The following is a 17,775-nucleotide window of genomic DNA, read 5'->3' on the forward strand; positions in this document are numbered from 1 at the left end:
ATGTTGTCATATAAATTATGGTTTGTGCTGTAGAAAGAAAAATTAGGACATGTTTTAAGTGAGTTCTCAAATATCTTCCTCTTCTATTTCATTAAAACATTCTGGCATGCAGACTGAAACATGCACTATCAACAGCAGTAGACTGCCATTTAACGCCCTGGTGATCAGCAGCTTTACCACAGTGTTTTAATAAGCAACTAGAGTGCTAACATTCTGAATTCATGCCAAAGGTGTGGCACATCTGAACGCCATCTTGATGGTATCGAAGTGGAAAACTGAAAACATTTTCTACCGAGGCTACTGCAGCAAATGAGGAATTTAGGGAGCTTCATAACAAATAAGTCTCCCAAGAGGGCCACCTAAGAAAAAAGAGTCCAAATGTAGCCCACTTACCACCCACATTTAGCCCAAGCAAAGCCCATTGACAGAAGTGTGCAAACACATATTTTTTTGTTTTTTTGCAGTTTATATAGCGCAGACTTGACCGGCAGGTATTTGAGTGCTTTACATGAGCATCAGTAACATTACATAAGGACACATTAATTTTGGCTTTAGGCATGGGGACATTAAGTGATTTGCCCAGAATCACAGCATGTCGAGCTGATGCTGAAACTCAAACCTGGTTCCCCAGTTGTAAAGTCTGCAGCTATGGCCGTAATGCCACATCCTCTCCTCTAAGTGTAACATGCAATCAACTGGAAAAAAACCCCATAAAGATAGCAAATAATTTAAAAGTGATTTGTGGCTATTTGAGAGCTCAGAAAATATGTCCTCATTTTAGGTTTTAGAGCACTAACCATAATTTCTATGAGAATAAAACCTTCTAAATTTTATAATTTCTAAAGGAAATTCTTTAGGTATTAGTTTTGATTACATCAAGATGACGTGAGGTGTGCCACACTTTTGTAACAAATATAGAATGTTTGCAATCTAGTCGTTCATTAGAGTACTGTAGAGAGGCAAATGTCAGGGACACGGACTCGGATAATTGAGGGCAGGTAGGAGGGTGCAGGGAACAAGTCGACCATGCTGGGCAGGCAGGAGGGGCAGTGGCAGCACAATGAACCATGGAGGGCAGGGGGAAGGGGAACGGGGGCAACAAACCTTCAATGCAGGATGCAGGACAGGCAAGAGTGGCTGAGTCAATATGACAGACCATTGAAGGCCCAGGGTAGAGGCAGTGACAGTACAACCGTACATGCCAACAGACCTGCTTCAGGCAGGAGACTCCTGATGTTTGTAAGCCCAAAAGGGCTTTATTGTATCTGTATTCTGCCTAAAAATCTCCTGTTTCATTGTAAGTCAGTGGGACAATCAATTCTCCAGGTTTTATTTTCACAATCTCCCTCTCACCAAGTTCAAAATGTTGGCAAGTATGGTACATTGGATCACAGATGGCAGGAGAAATGGGGTAGTGGCATGGACTCAGATAACAGAAGTCAGGAAGAAGATGGGCAGGTGCACCAAACTGACCTTACAGGGCAGGCGTCAGGGGTTGCAAGAGCATAATACACCACACAGGGCAAGCAGGATAGCAGTTCAGCACAACGGACCATAGCAATGCAATAGGGAGTGGGCAGAACCATTTACATGAACAAGAGAGATCAGAGGGGAAAGAAGAAAAGGCAGCAAGCTAACCATAGCGGATAGACAGGAAGGACAGTTGCAGCATAACGGACCATGAAGGGCAGGAGGGAGAGGACAGGGACAAGAAAACGGACCAGTTAAGGCAGGAGGAAGGGGATGGGGGCCTGCATATGGAAAACAGAGGGCAGGGGGTAAAGGGACAGGGCAGGAGCAGCAAGCTGACCATGGAGGGCAGCTGGGATGGGCACTGGAAGCACAACACACAATGGAGGGCAACAGTGCGACTATAATGGCATACAAACAGACAATGGGGGAAGGTGAGAGGAAGTCAGAGCAGCAAAAATCATGCATGGCAAGCAGTTGGTGGGGGGTTAGTGGCAGCACAATGGCCATGGTAGGTAAGGGAGGGCAGGGGCTTGCACAAAGGACCATGGAAGAGAGAAGGGAGGGGTAGGGGGTCGGACATAGAGAAGAGAGGGCCGGGTAAGGGTCTTCACAACAGACCATACAGGGCAGGCAGGAGGAGCCGTTGTAGCACAACAGAGCATGGAGGGCAGAAGGGAGTGGCATCAAAATAGACCAAGGAGGACAGGAGGGAGGTGTTAAGGGCATGGAACTCGGACAGGCAGGACAGAGGTGGAAGGGACAGGCAGAAGCCATCTGACTATGCTAGGTAAGTGGGAGGGGCAGTGGCAGCTCAACAGACCACTCTGAGTAGATAGGAGGGGCAATGGCAGATCCTTGGAACATGATAGGTAAAAAGGAGGGAGCATGGACATGCTCACAGACATTTGAGGGCAGGGGGAAGGAGAGTAGGGGCAGCAAGCTAAGCACAGGGGCTAAGCAGGAGGTCAATGATGGGGCATAGAGTTAGGCAATGGAGGGCAGGAGGAGTGGGCAGGGACATCAAGTTAAATGGAGGGCCGTGGCAGGACACCAGAACATGCATGACAGGAGGAGGTGGTTCGTGCATGAACTCAGACAACAGAGGGCAGGGAGGAGGTGGATGGGGCAGCGAGGTAACAGTTCAGGGCAGGCAAAAAGGGCAGTGGCAGAAAAATGGCATCATAGAGCTGTAATGACGGAGCAGGTGCATGGACTTGGACAATGGATGGCAAGGAGGGGGGACAGCAGCAGCAAGCTTGGGTGGGGCAGCATAATGCCAGACCAGGCTATGCGTGCAACCCCCCCCCACTGTGCATTTTGATGGGCATCTTACTTAACATTAGAAAGCCCTAGAAGTTCACTGAACAACACAAAGGGTATAGAAACGTTATGGCCAGAAATAGAATTATAGTCGGGACTTAGACATTTTCTAAAAGACGAATAGACAGGGACGTTATAGCCAGGTTCAATTTGTACATACACAAAACCGTAGAAATTTAGCTTTTATAGCCAGAGTTATTTCAAGTAACTATAACTCGTGCCCTTGCATGTACTGCTAATTACCCCAGATATTACATCACTTATGAAATCATTGGTAATATCACTGTATTGTTTGCATTAAAATTATTGATGAGAAAACTGTGCAAGGCGAGGGTGCGAGTCATAGTTACTTGAAATAACTCTAATTATAAAAGCTGAATTTCTATAGTTTTGTGCATGTAAAACTTGAACCTAATATATATTTATATATATATATATATATATATATATATATATATATATATATATATATATATATCACATAAAATAATATTGTGCTGGAGAGATATAGATATAGGTGAATATACTTTCTTTCTGAATAGGGCCAATTAACTATAACAGGCTATTTTAAGACACATATGGGCTTATTTTATGTTGGTGTACTCTCTGAAATACTTAGAGACCACTCAGTCCAATTCACAGTACGTTATTTGCACTGTGTCCAATAAAGTAGTTGTGTTTGTATCACTTGATCTTCTAATATTCTAGACTCCAGCACCAGAACACCACAAGGCAATTAGAACAAATTCCAGATCTCTAACCTTTCCGTGCCGGAGATAACAATATGGTCTCTGGGTAAGGTATCATTAATCTGAAACTTCAAAGGTGTTTTAGCTTCTGAGAAATCCTTGCGGACTTTTTGTGCGATAGACACACTGAACACATTACTGGGATTTCAGAAAGTGTTTTGTTAGGTTTTTTTTATTGAACCCTTGTCATGAAATACCAATAAAGAAACCTACGAAGGGTTTGATTGGAAAATTATCCTTCAAACAAAGGATTACATTGTACAGTGTTCTTTACATGTTTTCGTGCCCTGGCATGCCTTTGATCCTGAGAAAATGGAGCTAAATCTGAAACAAACAGTGACAAAACAAATAAGTTTGCCTTCTGTAAAGTGCATGCGCACAGCATAAGGGGACACATGAAGGGTTGTAGCTTTCAGTTGTGCAGATGGTATAGATTCTTTAGTCACCAAAGGTTGCAAGGAGCACACTGCATGGGAATTATGGCAGTCTTTAACTACCCAGCCACTTTCATTGGTTAGAATGAGGGTCATTACGCCCTTTCTATGATACTGGTCATGGGCACAAATACAAGCTTTCACACACTCATAGATCAACAAATATATGGGTGTTGATTCAGGCAGACAGCTCTGATTTAGGCACTTGCTTGCCAGGACAAACTGCATGAATGCACTGGTGCATAAAGGTAGAACAACCTCAGGCTTTCACAATGGCTACACACACATAGGTGCCCTTGCCCACAGCCAACGCATATAAAAACACTGCAACGCACTTGAAGGTTTGTGTTGTTGCGAAGCAGCCATGTCATCTGTAAAACTCAAAGAAGACCTAAGATTTTGGTTAACAATGCTTTACAGGCCGGATGAATACATGGTCCTGGTCATATCCATAAGGGTAAAAAACTACATGTCCAAGATTACAAGTTATGTAGGGCACAGAGTCAGGACTGGCTGAAGATATCACTTATGACGTGAGTCACCTGGCAGCTATGCATATGTCTGCACGGATCAATGAACAAAAATGCAAATAATTCATATGGTTATGGGTATTTGATTTGCTTTTTTGTGCGGCTTTCGAGGGATTTAAATAGTTCCTCATGTTAACATTCTTCTGTAGCTGTTGTAGAAAAAAAAAATATTGTCTGTTTTTTTTCAAATCACTAGACGTGTTTAGTTAGTTTTTCTAACTTTTAATAATGCAATAATTCGTTTTAATGTGACGCCTAGCCAGATAACAATAATTTTAAAACGTGCTAGTATATTGTGAGACAAAACAGGTTTCTAATGGGAAAGCATTAGGTTCACTTTTGAAAAAGAAAACAATGCACACACTTCTTTGAATCAGGCAGTTGTGTTTTGCCCAGCTAACAACTGCAGGGAATGTCAGAGAATGGCCACTGCGAGGATACCTATCCTACGTCATACACGAAATTACGGTATGGCTTATTAACATAGTAAAACAAACCATAAATAAGTCAAAAATGAAACTGTATATACACCATCGTACAGTTTAAAGGTAAACAGTAACAAAGATGAGATGATGGTGAAAAACGAATGGATGTGTTTAAGCTCAGACAAGTAGGAGAAATAAAAGAGCATTAGAGATATATGAATAGTCGCAAATGTGACTGGCACGCTACCAATACAACGCCTCTCATTAAGTCACAGGAATTTCAGTGCCTCGCTTTTGGTTTTCAACCGAGAAGAGACAGTGAAGTTAGTTTGTAAAACGGTAGAAGGAACTTTAATGCGATACTTCTGCTCATGCTAAAGCGAAAGTATGGTTCTTATTCCGGTAAGCAGGAACATAAGCCTAGACTAAAATCAGTACCAGAAAGAGACTGAGAATAATGTGCATTAACTGTGAATAATTAAGCGAAATGCTGATAAAATAGGGATTGATGTTTCTTTCAAACAGATGTCTGAATTGGCTGAAAAATGCATTGCATTTTTGCTTGTTATTCACAAGCATGTTGACATATATGTGAAAAATTCTCCCGAGGAAGGGTTATAAAGAGTATCAGAGTTAAAATTAAATGCAAACATTTAATTTTGAATTATATTATTTTGAAGGAGGTGAGTAAAAGAAAAGTTTAAAAAATGTTGCAAATGGAGTTAAGCCATCATTTCTGTGGGGGGTGGGGTGGAGGAAAGGGGGCACAGCTGAGAAAATAACTTGTATTTCTTATGCACAGAAAAGGCGTTCCCAAGCCATCACATATTTCATGCTTGAATAGGGATAAACTGTTCCTGGGATTTTCCAAGGGACATTTTTGAGCTTGAAACTTCCTGCAGACCATCCCTCAGGACATCCCCAGAGCATACTTAAATGTGATGCTTCTAGACAGAGAATCCCCCAGACATCTGAAAGCGATACGTGGACAGAATGCTTCCAGACAGGCATCCACAGAGCCAAGCTTGATAGTAATGCATGCCTACAAATAGGGCACTTGCATGTTACCTTCCAAGTCATGCCTGAACAAAATAGACATAGGGCATTTTCAGGACATCACAGTCCCATACTTAAGTGCATTTCAGAGACTTCCCTAAAAGCATGCTTTACTTGAAGGTTTCAAGACGTCACCCGAGCCATGGATGACCATGATGGTTCAAGACAGGCCATTCCCCACGACCATCCTAGAATGCTCAGCTCCAGCGCCTCAATAGGCCTAAACCTTCTAAACAGAGGATGCTCAAGTTTAATTTGGAGATATCATGTACCCAGAACTGGTTTTCTGATACCATGGTAGCAAATAATTGCAGTAAACAAAGTGTATTCATCGCAGCTTCTAGAAATACAGCAGAATATTCCATCTGACTGGTCACACAGTTACAAACTTTGATTCCTATTAAAGATCGTCACTATTGGTTAGATTGATGTAGTCATTTAATGACAGTACTCAAACCTTGTGAACACAATGTGTACATACACGCCTCAGTGCCACCCTTTACTCTAACGCTTTGAAATGACTTACTTTTTTTAAAAATAGCCCACTTTCTTTTCACATTAGAGTCCCTGGAGCCAACCTATCAGCAACTTCAGAAGATGAAGCTGGACAAAAGCCCATTTGTGGTGGTGTCAGTGATCGGCCAAGAACTTCTGACTGCCGGGCATCATGGGGCCTCTGTGGTGGTTTTAGAAGCAGCACTGAAGATCGGGACCTGCAGTTTGAAGTTGAGGGGGTCTGTCTTCTCTGCGCTGAGCAGTGCATACTGGTCTCTCGGGAACACAGAGAAAAGTACGGGATACATGCAGCAGGACCTGGAAGTAGCCAAAACTTTAGGTAAGATGGTGTTTTTAGTTCTATCCTCAAGTTACGTACAATGACTTGCTTCATTGGGGATGATGCAGAGGTTTAGACTGGACTTCATACAAAACATCAATTAATCTGCTGTGTGCATATATATGACCCTGACTCATCTGATCGAGTTAAAACAAAATTTGGCTTATAAAATCTTAACTTTCTTAATAAAATGTATGGTACTTCATCAATTGCATAGAGTAACAGAAATCTGTTATTGTAGTTACAATTTGCATTCAATTTTGGCCCTTGTACAGTTCATCCCATTATTGGGGAAAACAAATACACTATTTGGTATCCTTTTAAAATCCACACTGTAACCTTCACCTTTCTGATTTAAGATTGTACTTTGTCCTGAACTCATGGAACGTTGCTTGTGAGACATTAGAATTTCTGAATAGTGATAAAATTATTGCCGAAATAGATTCCAACACTCTTTGCTAAAATCATCCATTAGGTGCGTTCATCAGTCAGGCTGAAGAAAAAGTGTAAGCTATCACAGTGACAAAACTGAGATGATCCACGTTCACCCACTGAGTACCAAGCTCGCTGCAGTTAAGAATGCATTTAGGTTAATTCATCTCCGGAAGTACATCGTTGCAGCATCATCATCGGTGATTTCATCTCACCGTATTTTATGCACTGCACTCCTTTATTGGGATTTCATGGCATTTCTTGAAAGACTTGCATGGATCTTGCCTCTTTTGACTGTGCTTTTTCTTCTCTTGTCATATGGTGCTATTCCACCACTCCTGTCCACACAGGACTTTGTGCCCACTATGACCACTGGCCATTGACTCTGAGGCCACCCTGTGTTTCCCTACTCCCTGCCTGCATTGTTGCTGGGCACTTCTGCTTCCTGGAGGTGTCCTTGTGTCTGGGTTGTGACTTCCTGCTGGCCTAGGCCGCTCTCTCACTGCTCCTACCGGAGCACAAGAAGAGTATGTGCAACCAGGCTTGCTTGAGATTCCCTTGTTGAGAATGTCTTGTAGTGTCTCACTGCATGTGTCTTGATGAACCTAATTGAACCTTGTAAATGTTCTAACCCATAAAGGCACTCTTACTTCTTCTGATTGATAGATCATATATTTGTAGTTTCGTGCCACTTTGGTCAGATGTATTTATACAGTGTAGTCAGTGACATAAACCACATATATTTTAGGTCTAGCACTTTTACCTCATAGAATAGCTTTTGTCCTTTGCAGTCAGGATCTCCAGAATACGGTACTGTAATGATACCTTTGCATGGCATATGTGCATGTCTCCCAACGTAAGCTATCAACAAACACCAAAAAGTTCAAAACTATGCCTCCCTCCATGCCCTCTCACTTGAAATAATCGATTATCACACAGTAAAACAAAGATTTTGTGATGTGCACAAAACTCTTCACAGACCATCGCCTTCATAGCATACTGAAACAAACCCAGGTTGCCCCAGCCTTACAGAAAAAAAACAATAAAAAGGTAGAAAATCAACTGAATATATCCCCGTAGGAAATTAACCGAATATATATCCCAATATATCAGTGCTACGGTAGTACGTAGAAGCTGAAAAATGCAAAAAAAAACTAAACCAGCATATCTACTCACAAAATAAACCACACTCTGTGAGATGTGTTCCTAGATGAATGATCCATATCTGCATGTACTGGCCTTTATCGATTCCGTTCAGCTGGTTGCTGAACTGTACTCTGTGTGTCAGGGAGAAAAAGACAAGGGCTTTCTGTCTACCAGTACTCCTATTAAAGTCCAGAAGTGCACAAGTGTTGGATACATTGTTTGTTGTCTAGGAGAGTTCACAGTTGAAGAGTACCCACAATGAATTCTTATTTTTGTTTATTATGTAGATATGTTTTCCATCAGAAGACACCACAACTGTGGTTGAATAATTTTCCAAAGTAATTATAGAAAAGAATCCCAAAAAATAGGCAATATTATCACTATGAAAATACGTTTGGCGCGATGCATTCAAATGTTTGGAAAAGGCAAAGGAGCGATATTAAATTACAACATTAAATAATCTAATTGCACTCTTCATTCCTTCCATACCCGGCCAAGTATTTCTTTCCAGGACTGCCTTCTCCGTTACATATATGGGGACTCACATTGCATTCATTGCCTGGCTACACTTTTCATTTCTGCTGTGACTGCCCACTTTATTTCTTGTCTATGAATGCACTGCGTTCCTTCAATTACTGTCCCGTTCATTCCTTCACTGGCTTGCAACTTTATTTCTTCAGTGGCAGCGGGCCTTAATCCTTTTGTTATTTCCCACATTTTACCTTCCAGTGATTCCCACTTCCAGCTGTTCACTTCATTTCTTCTCTGTCTGTCCATTTGCTCCTTCTTGGAATGTCCTCTACACTTATTCAATTGACGCCAATCCTATTCCTTCCTTGCTGATTTTCTCAACTGTTATGTGATTGCCCAAACATTTCTAACCACAAATGCTCAATTGTTTCTGACTACCTAACTCCTTCACTGTTTTACAACTGCATTCCTTCCACTACTGCATTTCTCATTTTGTCTGTGATTTGCCCACTCCGTTTCTTCCATGGATACCAACTTCTAGCTGGCACAGTATTCCTTCCCTACCTACCTTCTTCATTCCTTCTAGGATTGCCCACGTCAGTCCTAGCTACTTGTAAACTGGGACGGGTGATCCAACTACATAAAAGTAGAGTTACTTCATCTCTCTTATTAGAGAGACCGTCTCATGAAGACCACACTCATGTCAGAAAATAGAATCAGTGTCCCTTTTGTATTACTCAGTTACACTTACTTCACTTACACCATCACGTGTTAACTCATGAATAAAGGACTATATAAAGGTCCTTGTACCAGGTAGATGCTGTTTCCTAGGCGAGAGCTGGAAGTAGTCATTGTTTAGCAAATTTAACATTTTAAATACTTCATAGGTGAACCATATCACACACTGTGGTGTGAAACTGTTGATCCTATATTAAGGAATTTGTGGAAGAGGCTGTAGTCTTGTCGTCAGTGGTTTGACACATTTCGTAATAAAAGATTGTTCTTATATGGCACATGTTATCCCAGTTTTGCAGTTTTTTTTTATTTCTGTAAGATTGATATTTCATATTTTGGTAATACTCTTTTGAGTGACCTTCGAAGGCTAAGGGTTCAAAAATCTTAGTTTGTATTTATTTTTATGACCTCTAGGTTACATCCAAATTTTGGTGATTGGTGCTGTAGCTCAAAAAGCTAATCATTATTGCCAACTTTGTTCATTTTTTCTTTTTGGTCTAGCTCCATTTTCAAAACATGTAGGCAAGTTACAAGCTTGAAATCAAAAACAACTCTTTTCACATCTGTGTTTTTGCTGCTTTTCCGAACAACCTTCCCATTTCTCTACCTTCTCTAACAGTAAAGCACTACAATACACTTTGTAGCCATATGTCCTACTAATGCAATTCCTCTGATTTCTCTATATTGTAGAATTGGCAGCAACAATAACCATTCCTTAAGGATCCTCCTATCTCACCCTGCTGTCAGCTCATTTTGGGGGTGATTCTAACCCTGGCGGTCGGTGTTAAAGCGGCGGCCAACCCGCCAACAGGCTGGTGGTAAAAAAAATGGGATTCTGAGCCTGGCGGGAACCGCCAACACAGACAGCCACCTTAACACTCCGACCGCCACGGCGGTACAAACAAACAACGCGGCGGTCACCGCCAACAGACAGGCGGCAGACAATGTACCGCCCACACTATTCCAACTCACCAATACGCCACCTTTTCCGGGGCGGGAGCACCGCCGATAAAAACACAGCGGAAACAGACTACGGACGGGAAAACGCTCACCACTACGCACTCCAGGAGGAAGGAGGACAGCATGGAACCCGAATTAAACATCCTACCTGCTCTCGTCTACCTTCTCATCTACCACGAGTACGAAGTCCGGCGCAGACGACAACGGTGAGTACTGCACCTACGACACACGGGAGGGGGAGGACGAAAGGTTACGGGCACACACATATGCGACCCCCCCCCCCCCCAACTATGTACTCACCAATGCAGAGCACCAAGTCACAGTGACACCACCCAAACACCCCTGAAAAATGCTAGGACATAATCATATTTGGAATAAATATTTATGTACCAAAAAGCTCCAGAAAATTATCGTACAACCATGAAAGATATTCACAACAAAACTAATGACATACACATCAGTGTATAACTGAAGTACCAAGTCCTGCACATCCTACGAATTCAGCATGTCCGTGGGCCAAAGTCTTGAGAAATAAGGGCAAAGCCCACACAGGAGACCTGAGTCCTTTGGAGAGAACACTGCAGGGGCATCAGATGTAAAAACTACAGGCACCTCAGGGGGAAGGGAAGTGGGGGGCACCACAGCCACATGAGTCCACGACGCCAGATCCACGAGGAGCCACCATGCCCACTGGACCATCCTGGGGAGTGCAAAGCCACAGTCTCTCAATGTCTCTACAGTGGGTGGGCTGCCCACTGGACCATCCTGGGGAGTGCAAAGCCACAGTCTCTCAATGTCTCTACAGTGGGTGGGCTGCCCACTGGACCATCCTGGGGAGTGCAAAGCCACAGTCTCTCAATGTCTCTACAGTGGGTGGGCTGCCCACTGGACCATCCTGGGGAGTGCAAAGCCACAGTCCATCAGGTGGATGACAGTCTCCACTGGTCAAGGAGGAGGCATGGTGGGCACAGTGAACCATAAACGGTGCTTGAGACGGCGGTGCCCAGCGGAGCGGTGCTTGAGATGGCGGTGCCCAGCGGAGCGGTGCTTGAGAGGAAGGGCCCAGCGGAGCGGTGCTTGAGACGGCGGTGCCCAGCGGAGCGGTGCTTGAGACGGCGGTGCCCAGCGTAGCGGTGCTTGAGAGGAAGGGCCCAGCGGAGCGGTGCTTGAGACGGCGGTGCCCAGCGGAGCGGTGCTTGAGACGGCGGTGCCCAGCATAGCGGTGCTTGAGAGGAAGGGCCCAGCGGAGCGGTGCTTGAGAGGAAGGGCCCAGCGGAGCGGTGCTTGAGACGGCGGTGCCCAGCGGAGCGGTGCTTGAGACGGCGGTGCCCAGCGGAGCGGTGCTTGAGAGGAAGGGCCCAGCGGAGCGGTGCTTGAGATGGCGGGGCCCTGTTCAGCGGTGCTCTTCTCCACGGCGGGGCCCTGTTCAGCGGTGCTCTTCTCCACGGCGGGCCCTGTTCAGCGGTGCTCTTCTGCACCGCGGGCCCTGTTCAGCGGTGCCTATTTCCACCGCGGGCCCTGTTCAGCGGTGCTCTTCTGCACCGCGGGCCCTGTTCAGCGGTGCTCTACTCCACGGCGGGCCCTGTTCAGCGGTGCCTATCTCCACGGCGGGCCCTGTTCAGCGGTGCTCTTCTGCACCGCGGGCCCTGTTCAGCGGTGCTCTTCTGCACCGCGGGCCCTGTTCAGCGGTGCTCATCCAGCAGGTCAAGGGAGCCAGACCTGGCCTGGACTCCCTGCTCAGTCGCCCTCGGACCGTGACGTTTCTGGACCCTTCGGGGACGGACTCCTGGCCTCCTTAGTGTCTTCCTTCCCAGCTGGGATGTGGCATGTGGGGTCCACCTTCTCCGCGCTCCTGCTGCCCTTCCGCTCCTTTGATGGGGCTCTCGGGCCCTTGCCTCCCCTAGATGGTGTGGGTGGTGAAGTGGCCGCACATTGCTCCTTGGGGGCAGCCCTGTCGGTCCTCGCACGGCGGCCCTTGTTTTTGCGGGTCCTCTTGCCGGGAGGGGGGCTGGACGTGTCCTTGCTGCTGATCGATGTGTCACTGCTGGCAAAGGGTGGGCTCCAGAACCCAGGCACAACAGTGACACCCGAAGCTGGGCTGGTGGTGGCTGCGGTGCTCTTGGGACTCTTTGAAGATGGATGGGGGAGCTCATCGGGGGGAAAGAGGTTAAGGTTAGCCAGGAAAAGTTTTTTAGGGCCAAGGTAAAGGGTAGGAGAAGTGGAGATGGAAGTGGAGGTAGAGGAGGTGGTTGTAGGAGAGTCAGGTGTGCTGTCATTGGGTGAAGGTGCTGGTGCTGTAGGCTGTCGTGAGGTGGATGGCTGTTGGGTGGGTGTCTGCCTGCGTTTGTGTGTCTTGGAAGAGGGGGTGACAGACACAGTGGGAGAGGACACAGGGGACGTGTAAATGGCAGTGGGGGTGGTGACTGCACAAGTGTGGACTGTCCTGGAGGGTGAGGTGGTGATGGAAGCACTGGCTGATGTTGGGGTGCATGCAGGTGTGAGTGTAGACGTCACAGGGAGGGAGGAGGGAGACGAGGAGGAGGGGGACACAGGGGTGGCAGTGGCTGTTGGCATGTCTGCATCTGGGTGTTGCTTGGGTGAGTGTTTGTGGGATCTGTGGTGCTTGTGTTTGGATGAGCTGCTCTTGGGTGTTGAGGTGTGTGCAGGCTGGTCTGATGGTGTGGATGGGATAGGCTGAGGAACAGGAGACAGAGAAAGGCTGGAGGCAGTAAGAAGAGGGAGGCTGGAAACAGGGACAATGGCTGCCGTCAGTGCTGAGGCCAGAGCAGTGAACGCTCGTTGATGGGCAGCCTGACCCGAATGAATGCCCTCCAGGTACGCATTGCTCTGTTGCACCTCCCTTTGCACACCCTGGATGGCATTCAAAAGGGTCGTCTGCCCAACAATGAGCGTCCTTACCAGGTCAATGAGCTCCGCACTGTGGGCAGCAGGGGCAACAGGGGCAGGGGCTGAGGTGCCTGGGGCGAAGGAGACGCGCGCCTTCCTGGGCGAACCGGCACGGAGCGAAGACTGAGGGGCTGCTGGGAGGGCGGGGCTGGTGCGCTGGGTGGCGGCTGTACCTGTAGAGGCGGGGGGCACGGATGTTGCCGCCACCCCTAGGGAGCTCCCATCCGAGGACGTGTCGCTTTCGCTGCTCTCACCAGCGGTCCCCGTCGTGGTGCTCCCCTCGCCCTCCTGGTGCCCTCGGTGTCTGTTCCTGGGCCCACCGGGGCCTTGTGTCCTGCAGCTCCCTCGTGCTCCGATGCCAAATCTCCTCCGCCTGATGATGCTAATGCACACATGCACAAGAAGATGAAGAGAAAGGGTGGGGGGAGAAAAAAGAAGACCAGGTTGAGTGCATGCAATGTCAACACCGTTGGCAGAGAGGACAGACACAGGTGCCTAATGCACTAAGCCGCGCATTCGGGGTACACTACTCAGTACTACTGACTAAGACATCAGGCCAAGAGACGTCAAACGCGCACATGGGAGATGCTGGACCTTCAATGGCTGTACTTGTCACCCTACCGAGGTGGGGGCCGGGGGCACAGGGCCATGCCTAAGGGAGAGGACTACACTACAGAAAGCGCCCTGGCCTAATGTCACCCACAGCCCTCCTCCCCCACCCAGACGCCTCCACTGCGCAGAAAGATAGGAGAATGTGCTGATACTCACCCCCTTGTGTCTGCTGTGATGTCTTAAAGCGCCCATCCAATTCAGGGTAGGCCACCGCCAGGATCCGGGACATCAGGGGGGTCATGGTGCGACTGGCACCCCTCCTAGGTTGGGAGGCCATCCCCAGCAGTGTTTCTGCGGTCTTCCTTGTTCCGCGGCGGATGTCCTCCCACCTCTTGCGGCAGTGGGTGCCCCGTCTGTTGTGGACCCCCAAGTTCCGGACTTCCTTGGCGATGGCACGCCAAATCTCGATCTTCTGATGGGCGCTGACCTATTTGACATGTACAGGGTGGAAAGGAGGAAATCATGAATGACCTGCATGTTAGATGTGATTGCCCCCCCCACCAACTTTGCCATATGGCACATGCTCTCATCTGACGGGCATTGCACTCCTCATTCGCCCCCCACCTCACCAACTTACATCCACCCCAATCCACACAGGCATAGCCCATTCCATGTGCACCCGGTGTACTCACTTGTTGGTCTGGAGGACCGTAGAGTAGCGCATACTGGGGGAGGACCCCATCCACGAGCTTCTCCAACTCTTCAGACGTGAAGGCAGGGGCCCTTTCCCCAGTCGCAGCAGCCATTGTATCTTCCAGACCGAGGTCACAGCAGCACTTGCAGTATAGGTCCTCTCCTGTGGATGATCAGGTCTCGAGTGATTAAGCAGATAGAAAATGGCGGTCACGCCCGCGGCGGTGCGTACCGCGGCGGTGCGTACCGCGACCGCCGGCGCACTTCGTCATTGGCTCCTGAAACCCATAGGCTTCAATGTTAACCAATGCGGCTTTGCGCCGCGGTCTTCGACCGCCTACCGCCACGGTGTGCCCCGCCAGCGCATTGACCTCACATCCCATTGTCCCACTTCACAGGTCAGGCAGCCGCCATTTCAAGGGCCTACATGGCTTAATTTTGACTGCGACACACAGGCCTAGGCCTTGCATTGCCACACATACACGCCTTTCAACCCATTGCCATTCTTTAACTGTGCAAGCTGTCTGTACGTACCTGTGGTTTGGCTGACTCTGTGCTCCATGTTGTCCTTCCTAGGCACCGTCCGCTGGGACTTGCGATGAGAAGGAGGAATCCTCACTTGTACCGACCGCTGGTGGACCTGTCGACAATGGAAGAACGCCATATAATAGTTCGATACAGACTTGACCGTGCCACTATCCATGAACTGTGTGCCCAGCTGGAGCCAGCCCTGATGTCCCCCATCCGCTAACCCACAGGGATTCCCCCTCTGGTGAAGGTTTTGTCAGTCCTCCATTTTTTGGCCAGTGGGTCATTCCAGACCACAGTGGCCATGTCATCTGGAATGTCTCAGCCTATGTTTTCTAAGATTTTGAGCAGAGTGTTGTCTGCCCTGATGAAACTCATGCGGAGCTACATCATTTTCCCAGAGGAGGGTGACTTGCCTACAGTGAAGGGTGATTTCTATGCCCTTGGACATATCCCCAACATCATTGGTGCCATTGATGGGACCCATGTGGCTTTGGTACCCCCAAAAGACGATGAGCAGGTGTACCGAAACAGAAAAAATTATCATTCGATGAATGTCCAGGTGGTCTGTTTGGCTGACCAGTACATCTCCCATGTAAATGCCAAGTTCCCAGGGTCAGTGCATGACGCGTATGTGATGCGAAATAGCAGCATCCCCTATGTGATGGAGCAGCTACAGAGACAACGTGTGTGGCTAATAGGTGACTCTGGTTACCCCAACCTGCCGTGGCTACTGACCCCAGTGAGGAATCCCCGGACAAGGGCAGAGGAACGCTACAATGAGGCCCATGGGCGTACTAGGAGGGTGATTGAGCGAACCTTTGGCCTCCTGAAGGCCAGGTTTAGGTGCCTGCATATGACAGGTGGATCCCTAATGTACTCACCAGAGAAGGTGTGCCATATCATCGTGGCGTGCTGTATGCTTCACAACCTGGCTTTGCGACGCCAGGTGCCTTTCCTGCAGGAGGATGGTCCAGATGGTGGTGTTGTAGAAGCCGTGGAGCCTGTGGAGAGTGAAGAGGAGGAAGACTCAGAGGACGACACAGACAATAGGGACAGAGTGATACAACAGTATTTCCAGTAACACCCAGGTAAGAATCACCCACGCCATTTCACAATTGCTTCTAGCCTCCTGCATCTGTACTTTCTGTAGTTCCCACCAGATATTTTTGGGTAATTTTTTATTTTCCCTTCCCTTCTCAGTGCTGTATGACGCAGTGCCTGACTTCTGCTTGGTTTGCCCATGAACTACAGCGTATTGACATTGGTATGTTGTCATCACTAATTGACAGAACAGATATTGAACAGTAATATGTAATACATTTGCTAATAATACAGCATGACTCCAAACTGATTTGTGTGCAATATGTGATTTATTTACAGGGCTAGATATTGGTACATGTGATTCTAAGGGTGATGGGTGGGGGTGGAGTAATGTCCATGGCAGAGTCCAGTTCTCAGTCTCACAGGTGCATTGTCCTTTTGCCTGTGGAAGGATGGAGCAGAGGCAGTTCATGGTTGGACAGGGTGGCAATGTGGGACAGTGGGAAGAGTTCAGGGGGTATGTCCTGCTGGCGGGGGTCTTGACATCCTACTCTGTCTTTTTTTTGGATCTCGGGCTCCTCTTACGGGGTGGTTGTTCTTCAGCAGGAGGTGGGGTTCTGGTGGCCTGCCGTGGTGTTGGGGCCTCCTGTCCACTAGCGCCGGCGGAGGTGGTAGGCTGTTCCTGGTCCGGGCTAGTGACAGTGGCCCTGTGCGGTGCCACATGGTCCCGCAACGCGTCTTCTATCCTGTTGAGGGCCAGGACGATGGTCCCCATTGCGGTCCCGATGATTCTCAGCTCCTCCCTGAACCCCATGTAGCGTTCCTCCTGCTGTGCCTGGATCTCCGTGAACCTGGCCAGTACCGTCGCCATCGTCTCTTGGGAGTGGTGGTAGGCCCCCATGATGGTGGTGAGGGCCTCTTGGAGAGTGGGTTCCCTGGGCCTCTCCTCCCCCCCCTGTCGCACAGCAGCCCTCCGAGCTGCCCGGTTTCCCCCGGCATCTGTCTCCTGGACGGTGTGCCCGCTCCCACTGCCCCCAGGTCCCTGTTGTTGTTGGGGTGTTGGGTTAGCCTGAGTGCCCTGTAGTGGCAGACACACCGCTGATTGACGTGTCCTAGAGACAGAGGCATGGGCCCGCTGGGTGGGAGCTGTGCTGGTGTTGGCAGAGGGTGTCGGGTCTGGTGTGGCCAGAGGTCCCCGATGGTCCGGGCTGGTCATCAGGTTCAGTGTCGACAGAGCTGCTGTCCTCACTGTGGGTCTGTTCCGGGGGTGGGATGGACATTTCTGGACCCTCCTGGCTGGTGTTTTGGCGTTCGGGTCCTGCATGGGGTAAGAGAGTTTGGTTATTGTTTCTGTGTGTGCAATAGCGTGCGTGTTATGGGTGCCCTCGTCCCCCAGTGCAGGCATTCCCTTGAGGGAGGTGTTGTGAGGGTAGTTAGTGGGGGGGGGGTAAGTGCGGTGGTCATGCTTGGGTGATGGGTGTCCAT

The 17,775-nt window shown here is 48.2% G+C and overlaps 1 protein-coding gene across 3 annotated transcripts in view; it reads left to right on the top strand.

Annotated features, from left to right (window-relative positions):
- Positions 1 to 17,775, top strand: part of TTC28 (tetratricopeptide repeat domain 28) — a 1,605,451-nt gene that overhangs the window by 886,084 nt on the left and 701,592 nt on the right. For all 3 annotated transcript variants that reach the window (XM_069214676.1, XM_069214678.1, XM_069214677.1), the window contains one exon: positions 6,550 to 6,822. In XM_069214676.1, coding sequence (XP_069070777.1) covers positions 6,550 to 6,822 — 273 coding nt within the window. The remainder of the gene's footprint in view (positions 1 to 6,549; positions 6,823 to 17,775) is intronic.

This window comes from Pleurodeles waltl, chromosome 11 (genome assembly GCF_031143425.1).
Source record: "Pleurodeles waltl isolate 20211129_DDA chromosome 11, aPleWal1.hap1.20221129, whole genome shotgun sequence".
NCBI classification, from domain to species: domain Eukaryota; kingdom Metazoa; phylum Chordata; class Amphibia; order Caudata; family Salamandridae; genus Pleurodeles; species Pleurodeles waltl.